Source organism: Cervus elaphus, chromosome 5 (assembly GCF_910594005.1).
Source record: "Cervus elaphus chromosome 5, mCerEla1.1, whole genome shotgun sequence".
NCBI lineage: Eukaryota > Metazoa > Chordata > Mammalia > Artiodactyla > Cervidae > Cervus > Cervus elaphus.
Window position 1 is genome coordinate 74,092,451 of NC_057819.1, and position 13,408 is coordinate 74,105,858.

At 40.1% G+C, this 13,408-nt stretch overlaps 1 protein-coding gene across 3 annotated transcripts in view; it reads right to left on the reverse strand.

Annotated features, from left to right (window-relative positions):
* Positions 1-6,066: 6,066 nt before the first annotated feature.
* The window catches only part of CA10 (carbonic anhydrase 10), an 821,067-nt gene continuing 813,725 nt past the window's right edge, over positions 6,067-13,408 (reverse strand). For 2 of the 3 annotated variants that reach the window (XM_043902702.1, XM_043902703.1), the window contains 3 exons: positions 11,986-12,140; positions 9,279-9,453; positions 6,067-7,369 (listed from right to left, as the gene is read on the reverse strand). In XM_043902702.1, the coding sequence (XP_043758637.1) occupies positions 7,347-7,369; positions 9,279-9,453; positions 11,986-12,140 (353 nt within the window). In that variant the 3' untranslated portion in view covers positions 6,067-7,346. The remainder of the gene's footprint in view (positions 7,370-9,278; positions 9,454-11,985; positions 12,141-13,408) is intronic. The other variant, XM_043902704.1, reaches the window with a different exon arrangement.

Here is a 13,408-nt window from a genome sequence, read left to right on the forward strand (position 1 = left end):
AATGGTTTGCCTTGTAATGAGCAGAAATAATTCTGCCATCTTTGAGATTGCAGTCTAGTGCTGCATTTTGGACTCTTTTGTTGACTATGAGTGCTAGTCCGTTTATTCTAAGGGATACTTAGCCACAATAGCAGATATAATGGTCATTTGAATTAAATTCCCCTGTTTTGGTCCATTTTAAATCACTGATTCCTAAAATGTTGATGTTCATTCTTGTCATCTCTTGTTTGACCACTTCCAATTTGCCTTGATTCATGGACCTAACATTCCATGTTCCTATGCAATATTGTTCTTTCAGCATTTGACTCTACTTCCATCAGTAGTCACATTTAAAAGGAACACAGCTTTGTCTCACTCAGTGAAACTGTGAGCCATGCCATGTAGGGTCATCCAAGACAGACAGGTCATGGTGGAGATTTCTGACAAAACATGGTCCACTGGAGAAGGGAATGGAAAACCACTTCAGTAATTTTGTTTTGAGAACCCCATGAGCAGTATGAATGTTGTCTGCATTTGCAAAGTAACAACGGTGATTACCTTGCAGATTGCTGTGTGAAATGAGATGATATTTATAAATTGCTAAGCATAAGATTTAACCCACAGGAAATGTGTGATCCATGGTAAATTTTATTACTTTGTTTCCTTGGCTGGATCTTGGTAGTTCTTGTTTAGTTCAGTTAAGTTCAGTTGCTCAGTCATATCTGACTCTTTGTGACTCCATGAATTGCAGTACGCCAGGCTTCCCTGTCCATCACCAACTCTTGGAGTGCACCCAAACGCAGGTCCATTGTGCCAGTGATGTCATCCAACCATCTCGTCCTCTGTCGACCCCTTCTCCTCCTGCCCTCAATCTTTCCCAGCATCAGGGTCTTTTCAAATGAGTCAGCTCTCCACATCAGGTGGCCAAAGTATTGGAGTTTCAGCTTCAACATCAGTCTCTCCAATGAAAACCCAGGACTGATCTCCTTTAGGATGGATTGGTTGGATCTCCTTGCAGACCAAGGGACTCTCAAGAGTCTTCTCCAACACCCCAGTTCAAAAGCATCAATTCTTCTGCACTCAGCTTTCTTTATAGTCCAACTATCACATCCATACACGACTACTGGAAAAACCATAGCCTTGACTGCTGCTGCTAAGTCACTTCAGTCGTGTCTGACTCTGTGCAACCCCATAGATAGCAGCCCACCAGGCTCCCCCGTCCTGGGATTCTCTAGGCAAGAACACTGGAGTGGGTTGCCATTTCCTTCTCCAATGCATGAAAGTGAAAAGTGAAAGTGAAGTTGCTCAGTCGTGTCTGACCCCTAGATGGACCTTTGTTGGCAAATTAATGTCTCTGCTTTTTAATATGCTGTCTAGGTTGGTCATAACTTTCCTCCCAAGGAGCAAGCATCTTTTAATTTTATGGCTGCAATCACCATCTGCAGTGATCTTGAAGCCCAAAAAAATAAAGTCAGCCACTGTTTCCACTGTTTCCCCATCTATTTATCATGAAGTGATTGGACAGAATGCCATAATCTTAGTTTTCTGAATGTGGAGCTTTAAGCCAACTTTTTCACTCTCTTCTTTCACTTTCATCAAAAAGTTCTTTAGTTCTTCACTTTCTGCCATAAGGGTGGTGTCATTCGCATATCTGAGGTTATTTTTATTTCTCCTGGAAATCTAGATTCCAGCTTGTGCTTCCTCCAGCCCAGCGTTTCTGATGATGTACTCTGCATATAAAACAAACAAGCAGTGTGAAAATATGCAGCCTGATGTACTCCTTTTCCTATTTGGAACCAGTCTGTTGTTCCATGTCCAGTTCTAACTATTGTTTCCTGACCTGTATACAGGTTTCTCAAGAGGCAGGTCATGTCTTCTGGTATTCCCATCTCTTTCAGAATTTTCCACAGTTTATTGTGACCCACACAGTCAAAGGCTTTGGCATAGCCAATAAAGCAGAAATAGATGTTTTTCTTGAACTCTCTTGCTTTTACGATGATCCAGCATATGTTGGCAATTTGATCTCTGGTTCCTCTGCCCTTTCTAAAACCAGCTGGAACATCTGGAAGTTCACCGTTCACGTATTGCTGAAGCCTCGCTTGGAGAATTTTGAGCATTACTTTACTACTGTGTGAGATGAGTGCAATTGTGTGGTAGTTTGAGCATTCTTTGGCATTATCTTTCTTTGGGTTTGGAATGAAAACTGACCTTTTCCAGTCCTGTGGCCACTGCTGAGTTTTCCAAATTTGCTGGCATATTGCATGCAGCACTTTCACAGCATCATCTTTTAGAATTTGACATAGCTCAACTGGAATTCCATCACCTCCACTAGCTTTGTTCGTAGTGATGCTTCCTAATGTCCACTTGAATTCACATTCCAGGATGTCCGGCTCCAGGTGAGTGGGAGTGATCACACCTTCGTGATTATCTGGGTCGTGAAGATCTTTTTTGTATAGTTCTTCTGTGTATCCTTGCCACCTCTTCTTAATATCTTCTCCTTCTGTTATGTCCATACCATGTCTGTCCTTTATTGAGCCCATCTTTACATGAAATATTCCCTTGGTATTGAGCGGGTAACAGGCAGGAAAGCTAGGGGTCTCCAAGCAGAGGAAATAGGCTGCAAGTGTCAGACACTTTTATCTCTCTTAAGCAGCAGGAGGAAACAGTCGAGAGATTTTTTTTTTCCTTCTCTAAGCAAATTTAAAAGGAGATTTCTCTTAAAATATTTGTTACCATAATGACACCTGGTTTCACCTGAAGTTAGCTATTCTCAAACCTTGAGTTAACCAGTGCCTTTTTGCTCATGGAAATGTTTGTTTTAAGCTATGTTAATGTACTATGCATTTACCCCTGACTCTGTCTTTAAGTCCGTTTGGCCTAATGGCTCATAACCTACTTGACAAACCAGTATGTTATACTCAGACATTGTTCCCCTAATTATGTAAATGGAACTATTTGTATGGTAATCTGCCCTTCTACAAGATTCAAGTCAATTGTTTTATGGTCCGGGATGAATCATCTGGTGCCAAGGTTATCCCAAAATACATCTTATGGATGAGGGCCTGGTGCCATTCTGAGGTTTAAGACATTCCTTTCTTTCATTAACAGACCACTAGTGACTATATAACATTCAGCTGAAGACTAGCAGGGGGTGCTTTTTCTTCCCCCTTCTGATGCCTATGCCAGAAACTTTCTCTATCTCCTTAATAGTTTAATAAAATTTTATTACACAAAAGCTCTGAGTGATCAAACCTCGTCCCTGGCCCTGGATTGAATTCTTCTCCTCCAGAGGCCAAGAATCCTGGCGTCTTTTCGTGGGTCAACAGCAACCTTTTAGTATCTCCAATTTTCTTGAAGAGATCTCTAGTCTTTCCCATTCTATTGTTTTCCTGTATTTCTTTGCATTGATCACTGAGGAAGGCTTTCTTATCTATCCTTGCTACTCTTTGGAACTCTGCCTTCAAATGAGTATCTTTCCTTTTCTCCTTTCCCTTTTGCTTCTTTTCTTTTCACAGCTATTTGTAAGGCCTCCTCAGACAGCCTTTTTTTTTTTTTTTTTTTTTTTGCATTTCTTTTTCTTGGGCATGGTCTTACTCCCTGTCTCCTGTACAATGTCACAAACCTCCATCCATAGTTCATCAGGTGCTCTGTCTATCAGATCTAGTCCCTTAAATCTATTTCTCACTTCCACTGTGTAGTCATAAGGGATTTGATTTAGGTTATACCTGAATGGCCTAGTGATTTTCCCCACTTTCTTCAATTTAATTCTGAATTTGGCAATAAGGAGTTCATGATCTGAGCCACAGGTAGTTCTTGACTTATGGTCAATTGTGCTAATTGGTGAATAATGAGAAAGTGAGTTTCTGCTTCTAGCAATCCCTCTCTTAAGTTTTCTGGAATAGAAGAACTGGGATACTCTTGTGAAATATCCTAGTTTCTGTTTTCATGTTCCAGAGAGCCTGAAACTGCTCTGGGGTCATGAAGGGTAAGTAAGGACTCCCCTAAAGGTGTTTTCATGTTAACTGATTTTCCTCAATCAGACATTTTAGCCTGGTGAAGGTGGATATGGGCCATGCCTGAGGACCAAACTCCTGTCCAAACACCAAATGACTGTCACATTTCAGAACATGTGGTGCTGTGAGTTGTGGTTGTTCTGACATCATTACGGACACTGAACTGCTACTGATGGAAGTGGGAACAAGTCCTTAAATGGTCTTGGAAACTGCAGAAAATGTTCTTAAGAGGGGAACTGTGGATCTCCACACTAAGAATAATTTTTCTCATACATCTTGCCCAGAGTTCCCTTCTGTGTATATTTACCTCCCTCTCCTATTTGTTAAGGAGGGAATTGAGTTCAACATATATTTTCCTGAAATGTCTAATTATCTTCCTAAGAAAGAGTGAAGGTGAAATTGTTAGTTGCTCAGTTGTGTCCAACTTCTCAGGGGAAAGGACTGTCCCTGTAAGCCTGTGGCTCATTGGGCAACACCAGATGGCCTTCACATGCTGAATAGCACAGCAGCAGCATCGCCCGACCTTCCTAAGCACCATGGACTGAAAATGAAAAATGCATTTTTATTCCTTGATATCTTTATCAAGCCAACTATCAGGGGCTTTGCTGCTTTTAAAAATTCTTCTTCTTCTTCACTTTTTAAAGTGGTATAAATCTAACTAATCTTTATTACTTCTACCTGGTTTGAAGGCAAAATACTCCAATTTTCACTTCATAGTTTGGAAAATCCAGTGAGTGGGAGAAAGGGCATTTTGGATGGGCTTAAGAGGTGGGAGACAGGCTAGTTCACTCCATTTTGAGTTCTGTTTGGCCAGAGTGAAATTCTGCCTGTGCCCAGGGACCCCCAAGGGATGACAACCTGATTTCCCTTTTTCATCTTTGTACTGATAACTGAAAAAGAGACAAGAGTGAAGGGATAATAGAAAGTCTGTGAGAGATCACTGTATCCAAGTCGCTTATGTACAAGAACATTCTTCCAGGGAGGTCAGTTGACTTGTCCAAAGTTACAGAAGATGCTGGTAACAGAACAAGGCCCAGAAACTCAGCCTCTTACCTTTTTCTCACTGATACTCTTTCCTTTTTGCCCCAACATACTCTATGTACTTACCTCTGTGCTGAATGCTGGATATCTATTGCTGTCATTTGGTATTTACTTGGTGCCCTTTTTGTGATTGGTGCTAACCCCTCCCTGGAGGGGAAAGTATGGTATGGTGCAGAAAAACCTTTAATAGGTAGGCCACACACATGCTCTATAGGCACTATTTATAGAACAATCATCGCAGGTATTTTGTGAGTTGCTTTAATCAGCTATGTAGCATTTAAGGCCTCTTAATTCATAGAAGCAGTTATTGAGATATCCAATTAACAGATCAGAGAAGTGGAAACTTGCCTAGGATCACACACAGCAAGTAGGCAAATGGTACACTGAAGATTTGAAGCCAGGCCTGGCTGATACAATATATCACTCCTTTTCATTGCAGTCTATAGAATATTTTGACTCAGAGGGAAGGCGGCAAGCCATACAGAGAAAGACTACCACTTGCCCACCCTAAATATTTTCAGGAAGATCTGGTTTTATGCAAAAAGTGATGCTTAGACACAGAGTCACATGTCATCATGGTTAAACCCATCATCGTTTTGGTACAAAATGTTTAAAAAATCCAATTAAGTGTATTATTTCAAATATGAAATATATGACAGATTTTTTTTTCCTTGTCAACAAACCTAGCTACCTGGCTGAAGTTTTTGACATATTTGTGAATGTTCCCATGTGCACAGACCATACATGCCTGTGTTTTCCCACTTTCTGGAGGCTATAACAGAAGTGAGAGATGAAAGTTATTTTTAATTTGGCCTCTGGATGAACATCCAAGTCTTCCTTTCCAGCAGCTAAGCCTATATGCTTTCTCAACAGGGTATTAATTATCTGGCTCTAGAAATATAAACAGATGGGCTGTTCTGGCAGGTTCAGCTGCCCTGCTGGCCATAATACAATTGCTTGTGGACACAGCAGGACTCTGAGGCTTCAGCAGAGAATACTGTCCTCTTCAATAAACTCAGACAGGGGTACTGAGTAACTTGTTAAACACATTTATTGATTTCTTGACAGTAATCAAACACAGTGAGTGACCATTATAAACAAGAAAAGAAAGGCATTCATTTGTACTTTGTGGGATCCAGTTGCACCTGGAGAGAAAAGACACCCCTTACCCAAGAATTTACAAGGCAAAGTGCATTCCTTCAAGGGAGCATCATTGGCATGGGGGTAGAAGTTTTGAAATGCAAGAAATCTGTTGCCTGCTATCTCAGGATGAAGCTCACCTCCTATGCATGATCAAGCCATGGAGTGGAATTAAAATTATGCTTAGCTTATCAAATGCATTCCTAATTGCCACAAATTCAGTAAAAACTGGCTGCAAATTAACAAAACATAGATGAAGGAACAAGTAAAAGCAAGAATGCAGTTGTATGAAAACAGGGCTGAGCCTGTAAGAAAGGAGAATAGATCAAAGCAAGAAAAATGAAATTAACTTGTTAAACACACTTATTGAGCTGTTAACAATAACCAAACACAATGTATGACCTTTGGAAAATAAGAAACAGCAATGGATCAATCTGATCTTGACAAATCCTAGTATAGATATATGACAAAGAGGAGTAATAATTCCATTTTTTAATAGTCTGTGTGGTTATATACATATATATATATATACACACACACACACACACACACACACTATGTATCTCTTCAATGTCTGTCCTTTTTAAATTGTTGAGTAAACAGAAGAATGATAATCTAGAAATGTGTCCTTGGCCAACTTTATCCTGGCTCACCTGTTACCAGCACCCTTAAAGGATCTTAGGACACTATACAAGATTACTCGATGCAAAGAACAAAGTCCACTTGATGCTGTCAGAGCTGTTTTCTCCTCTCTCTCAGAAGAATTTTGTATGTACAAAGGCTGAAAAGTCTCATTGGGTAGATTTATTTGTTCCAGAAAACAGTATCAAAATTGTAATCTGGTTAGTTGGTTATTTTCTTCTAAAACCTTTTATGAATGAGCCTTTTGTTTCTGAAACTTGACTTCCCATCTTGGGTGCTGTGTGAGTGTGTTTGTATGTAGATATATTTGCATGTGTGTGTGCTTGTGTGTGTGTGTTTGTGAGTGTGTGTAAGAGATGTACTCCTCTGCCAAGGTTTTGCAGACACTTTTTATGAAGGAAGGGCCAATCCACAGAGTGAATGAGGCTTGAAGGAGGGAAGGAGAGAGAAGAAAGAAGGGGGACATTTTAGGTTACATCAATTCACAGTCGTAGCATTTCACTGAGGTGGAATTCTTCTTGGCTTGGTTCCCTACTTGAGGAGCCATTCATTTACTGGAAAGAGAGAGAAAGAAACAAATAAAATGAACGACACAAAACAAGACATAATTGGATGAATTTGCACACAGGTTGGGCAGCTTACTTCAAAGGGGAAGGGACAGTTTTTAAATGTCTGCTTACTTGTATGTATCCCAACTAGCCTCTCCACCTTCCTATGAAACTCTGGGTCTGAGATATCTAATAGTATTGTCATTAGCTACATGTGGCTAATATATATATATTAAATTAAATAAAATATATATAAATTAAATTAAAATATAATATATATGTATATACATATATATATAAATTAATTAAAACTATTAGTTGCATTGTCATACTAGCCACACTTCAAATGTTCAATAGCCACATGTGGCCAGTAGCTACCATACTGGTCAGTGCAGACACAGAATACTTCCATGTGTCAAGAAGCTATAGTGGATGGTGTTGCTTTAGACCAGAGGTGGGCAAATGACAGCCTGCAAGCCAAATCCATCTGTGAACTGCTTTTGTGAATATAGTTTTATTAGAACACAGACACACTCATTTATTTACATATTGTCTATGGCTGCTTTCACATTAGAATATCAGAGTACATCAGAACACAAAGCCTATATTTCTCATCTGGCCCTTTGCAGAAAAAGTTAGCTGATCCCACTCTTAGACTATAAGTTCTGTAGGGACAGGGTCATGTCCTTCTTCATCACCTAGCTAAGTGCCTGGCACATAATAAGTGAAAGTGAAAGTCACTCAGTTGTGTCCGACTCTTTGCTACCCCATGGACTGTATAGTCCATGGAATTCTCCAGGCCAGAATACTGTAGTGGGTTGTCTTTCCCTTCTCCAGGGAATCTTCCCAACCCAGGGATCAAACCCAGGTCTCCCATATTGCAGGCAGATTCTTTACCAGCTGAGCCACCAGGGAAGCCCAGCACATAACAGGTGCATAATAAATAGATATTGAATAAAGTGAAGGCTCAATGAATGAATGAGTTGAGTATTTCTGGCTGGAAAGAAACAGAAATTATAGTTTTAGTACTCTGTGTCTGAAAGAGAGAGAAAACTAAAGAAATTTGGGGGAAGTTGGAGCAATACAGTGGAGGCTAGTAGTGGCAGTTGCTTCTAAAAGTTGTATGGTAACATCCACAATCCCCATATTCAAGGAACACATTATCAGTACAAAGGACTTCCCTATCCAGCCCCTCATTTTCTCCTCACAACAAATCATGATGTAGATGGTATAAAGACTGTCATGGGAGCCAGGGATGGAGAGGTAAATGATTTGACTTGTTAGTGTCAGAACCAGGCCTGGAACTCTGGTGTTCTATCTCCTGGTCGAGGACATCTCCATGACTCATCTCCACTTTCCTTTCCATATTGGAGATTTACGACAATGATAAATAGGTACTTAATGTGTAGACGGGAAGAGAGTGGGTTAGATGTGGACTAGAGGGTTGCAGAAAGTGGGAGGCACCTTGAATATCCCCTTTAGTAGGAATTCTAATCACTTCTAGACACAAGGCATTGGGGAAAAAATGTGTTCAGACACATATCTCATTGGCCCCTAGTCACCTGGTATCTAGAGTTATTTGCTCACCTTCTAGGGGAAAAGGGATCTCTTTGTATATAACTAAAAGCTCTAGTGCTTCTAGTTGTCCTATTTTAGCACATAACTTTGGGGAAATCAGCCTCTCTGAGTTCTTCTCTAAAATGGCAATAAAAATGCTATCTTGTCTGTACCAGACAAGATTTAAAGATTTGATCTGTGTTTCTGATTATGACATATAAACTTTTTCAATAGAAAAGCATCATGAAAATATCACTTATAATCATGATTCCTATAAAGAGAGATAGTTCAAAACCTTTCAGAGTAGGTTTAGGTAAGAAAACTAGAGGGATGTGTGTCGACTGCCCTCTGAACCCACCTCTATACTGAAGCTTCTGGGCCCGGTTGTTTGGACAGTCCTTCCCCTGTAAACTGAAGTTGATGTTGGTGCGGATGCAACGGTTGTTGAGTGACTGGACAGGCCTGAAATTGTCACTCATGCTCAGAAAGATCTGAGATGGTTGATTCTGGCTGAGCAGGCGTAAAGAATGCATCTGAGAGGAGAGAAACAGCGGTGAGAGCCACCCATCCTCTTACATGTAGTAGGGAAGAAGTAAGACTCCATAGACCATGGCCAGCCTGGGCAGTGCCATGGGTTCAGTGGGTACAACCCACTGATGCCTCCATGCTTAGAGAGAGCCTTAATTTAAGCTCACTGGTTCCTGGTGTGCCTCTGGACAAGTCAGCTATTATTTTCTGTCCTATGACACGCTGTCAAAGGAGGAAACCCAGATGGGTGTTCTCCAGAGACTCTTCCTCTCACACCCTGAAGTTGAGTAATTAAGGGAATGATTTTCTGATATGAGTATTATCAAAACTATAGTGACTGGCCCAGGAGTCAAAGCTAAACTAAGCTGGATTAATTAAGTTATTTTTCTGTGACTATCAGGACCAAGAACTGGACTAAAATGTTTTCAGCCATGTTCCACCCAGGACTGCAAAACTAAGGAAAACTCTCTAGCATAGAGGAGGATGAACCATGGTTTGGAGGGAGCAGGAGAGTGCAGAGAGAAAGGGTTTCTGCAGTTCTGATTCCAGTGAATTCTTGATATCAATTTCTGACCTTAAATTCCATAAGATGACCCAGGATGTCATGAGTAGATCCTTTTTCTAAGTTCAAGTTATCCTAAACAGTTTGCTTGTCACCAAGAATCCCAATAAATACAGATAGCATCAGGCACTTCAAATTGTTCAAAGAGTTGTCAGGTTGTGAGTACATGTCCTAAAAAGGAGTTTGGTTTTTCTTCCTTTGCTTGTGTTTTCTCTGAGCTTTTATAGACCATCACAATCACAGGATAGACTCATGTAATTTACCCCCTCATTATAAAGAAGATAATTCACTTCATAGAAGTGGGGCCACAGGCTTAGGAGTACATAATGATCCATTAACAAAGGTGACCTCAGAAGCCAGATTTCCTGATTCCCATCCAGTTCTGAGAAATGCTAGCTAGCCCAACAAGGAATATTGTGGGAAGCTCTAAAAAATCCTACATTCAAATATGTTTATGAAATGCTACACATCATATTGCCTCCTCTTGGAGATAGGCATATATTATCATTCTAAAGGCCCTGAGAAGTCTCCCAGCAATGAAACTGATTTAGCTCTTTTTAGGTACAGCTTTTTCAAACATATTTGACAATATCATCCATTTTGCTCATCTGATTTTTGAATACTAGAGTTGGTAGAGCACACTTTGGGAACTAACCCTGATTCCTTTCTCACTCAGGCAGGTAGGGCACATCTATAATTATTTCAAACTGAGTCTTTCCAGATGCTAATTCCTTAAACATAGGTGTGATGAGCTGAATTGTGTCCCCCCCTCCCCAGATGCAAATACTAGAGTCCTAACCCTCAGTACCTCAGAACATGACCTCATTGGGAAATAGGGTCCTTATGCTGTTCAATCACTCAGTTGTGTCCAACTATTCGCGACCACATGGACTGCAGCACACCAGACTTCTCTGTCCTTTACCATCTCTCAGAGACTGCTCAAATTCATGTCCATTGAGTTGGTGAGGCCATTCAACCACCTCATCCTCTGTCGTCCCCTTCTCCTTCTGCCTTCAATCTTTCCCAGCATCAGGGTCTGTTCCAATGAGTCAGTTCTTTGCATCAGGTGGCCAAAGTATTGGATCTTCAGCTTCAGAATCAGTCCTTCTAATGAATATTCAGGATTGATTTCCTTTAGGATTGACTGGTTTGATCTCCTTGCAGTACAAGGGACTCTCATGAGTTTTCTTAAACACCACAGTTCAAAAGCAGCAATCCTTCAGCATCCAGCCTTCTTTATGGTCCAACTCTCACAAACATGCTGACTACTAGAAAAACCATAGCTTTGACTATCTTGTCCTTTGTCAGCAAAGTAATATCTCTGCTTTTTAATATGCTGTCTAGATTTGCCATAGTTTTTCTCCCAAGGAGCAAGCACCTTTTAATTTCACAGGTGCAGTCATCATCTGCAGTGATTTTGAAGCCCAAGAATATAAAGTCTTTCACTGTTTCCATTGTTTCCCCATGAACTGATGGGAGGGGATGCCATGATCTTTGATTTTTGAATTTTGAGGATCACTATAGATGTAATTAAGTGAGGTTATTGAAGTGGGCTCTAATCTAATATGACTAATTGGGGTAGGCCCTAATCCCATTTGACTAATGTTCTTATTAAGGGGGATTTGGACAAAGAGACACAGACATTGGGAGAATGCCATGTAAAGATAAAGGCAGATTGAAGTGATGCTTCTATAAGCTAAGGAATACCAAAGCTTTCCAGAAAACTGACAGAAAACAGGGGAGAAGTATAGAACAAATTCCTCCTTACTTCATCTGAAGGAAATGTCTCTGCAGACAGCATGATCTTGGGCCTAGAGCTTCCAGAACTGTGAGGTAATATGTTTCCGTTTAAGCCACCAAATTTGTGATATTTTGTTAAAGCGGTCCAAGCAAATAAATACAATAAGCACTCCAAAAACCCAGCCAGTCTTCACATTTTCTTCCCCATTAACTAAAATACCACAGAGAAACTCACCTGCATCCTGGTTATATAGACAGGTTTGTTCATTATTATCCAGTTTGCTGTCTCATAGCAGGGTGGGATAGTCATGGACCCATCATAAGTAATGAAACTAGAGGTCTCTGGATATAGTTCCTCTATATTAAGTCCTTGTAGTAAATATGCATCATCTAAAGAAAAAAAAATAAGACTTAAGAATAAGGTTTCTTGAGAAAGTATTGGTTATTACTGATAATATATATTTTTGTTGTTGTCCTTTTCAGATTCCAGTAGACTGTCAGGATAGGCTGCAGGAACAAAGAGTCCCCCAAATATAATCATTTTAAACAAAAATATGTTTATTTCTTGTCTCAGTACTAGTCATGGCAATATGGAGCCACCAAAATGTTTTACACAGAGGAATAGCATGATAAGATTTGCACTTAATGATGCTTCCTCTCATGGTGGCTTGGCCATACAATGAATGTACTGAATTAGAAAAGGAAGCATCTGGCACATCTTTATTAAAGGTTAACATGATTTGTTTAACCAATCTTGCACTTGGACCATATTGGGTACTCTAGCATGCTGCTATTATTGTATTTTATTTTATTAAGGGTGGTGGGGAGGAGGAACTGAAGGAGACTGCAGAATAGGGGGCATTCCAGGCATGGTTCTAGAGTAAAGAAAAATAACACTAAGGTTTTTCTGAAACTATAATCAGCCTCTGTATTCCACCCACATTTGAGGACAGGGTTCAGGGTGTGTGTGTGTGTGTGTGTGTGTGTGTGTGTGTGTGTGTGTGTGTTGGGGTAGAGAGGGAAGGCCAGAAGCAAGAGGCTATCTTTATGGATTTAACCCATTTAGAAGGGTAACAATCCGCTTCCAAAACACGGTTGTGCTGATATCCCAGATTCTGCTGCTGTGTAGATTTTCTTTAAAAGACTTTCCAAAGTCAGCCTGAAATTAATTTAAGCTGTTTTTTTTTTTTTCCATTGTCAGTCTGGTTTAGTGAGAGTGTGTTATAAGATTTGCTCAGACATATGAAATCCAAACTTTCAAAGAAAGTAGAAGCTCACTAGGCTATTACCATCCACTGCATGGGTCCCACACAGGAGCAGGAGTTCATTTGAGTAAACAAGCTATGTTGCTTATGTGCCCTGTGTTGCATTCACCTTGAAGATAATTTTATTAAGTATTATATTGACCTTCCTCTCACCTCCCAAGAAGCTAGATTTGACCAAAACATTCCTATGGATAACAGAGAAACACATGTTATTAAGCACCTTGTTTATGCCAGTCTTTGTCCAGGCAACTGACTCATTACCTTATTTAACCCCCATCTCAATTCCCTCAATATCAGTATTAATATCCTCATTTTATTGATGAGAAAATTACTTCAGAGAGGTTAAGAAACTTGCCTGAAGTTATACAGTAAAGATATGGTAGAGCTAGGAGC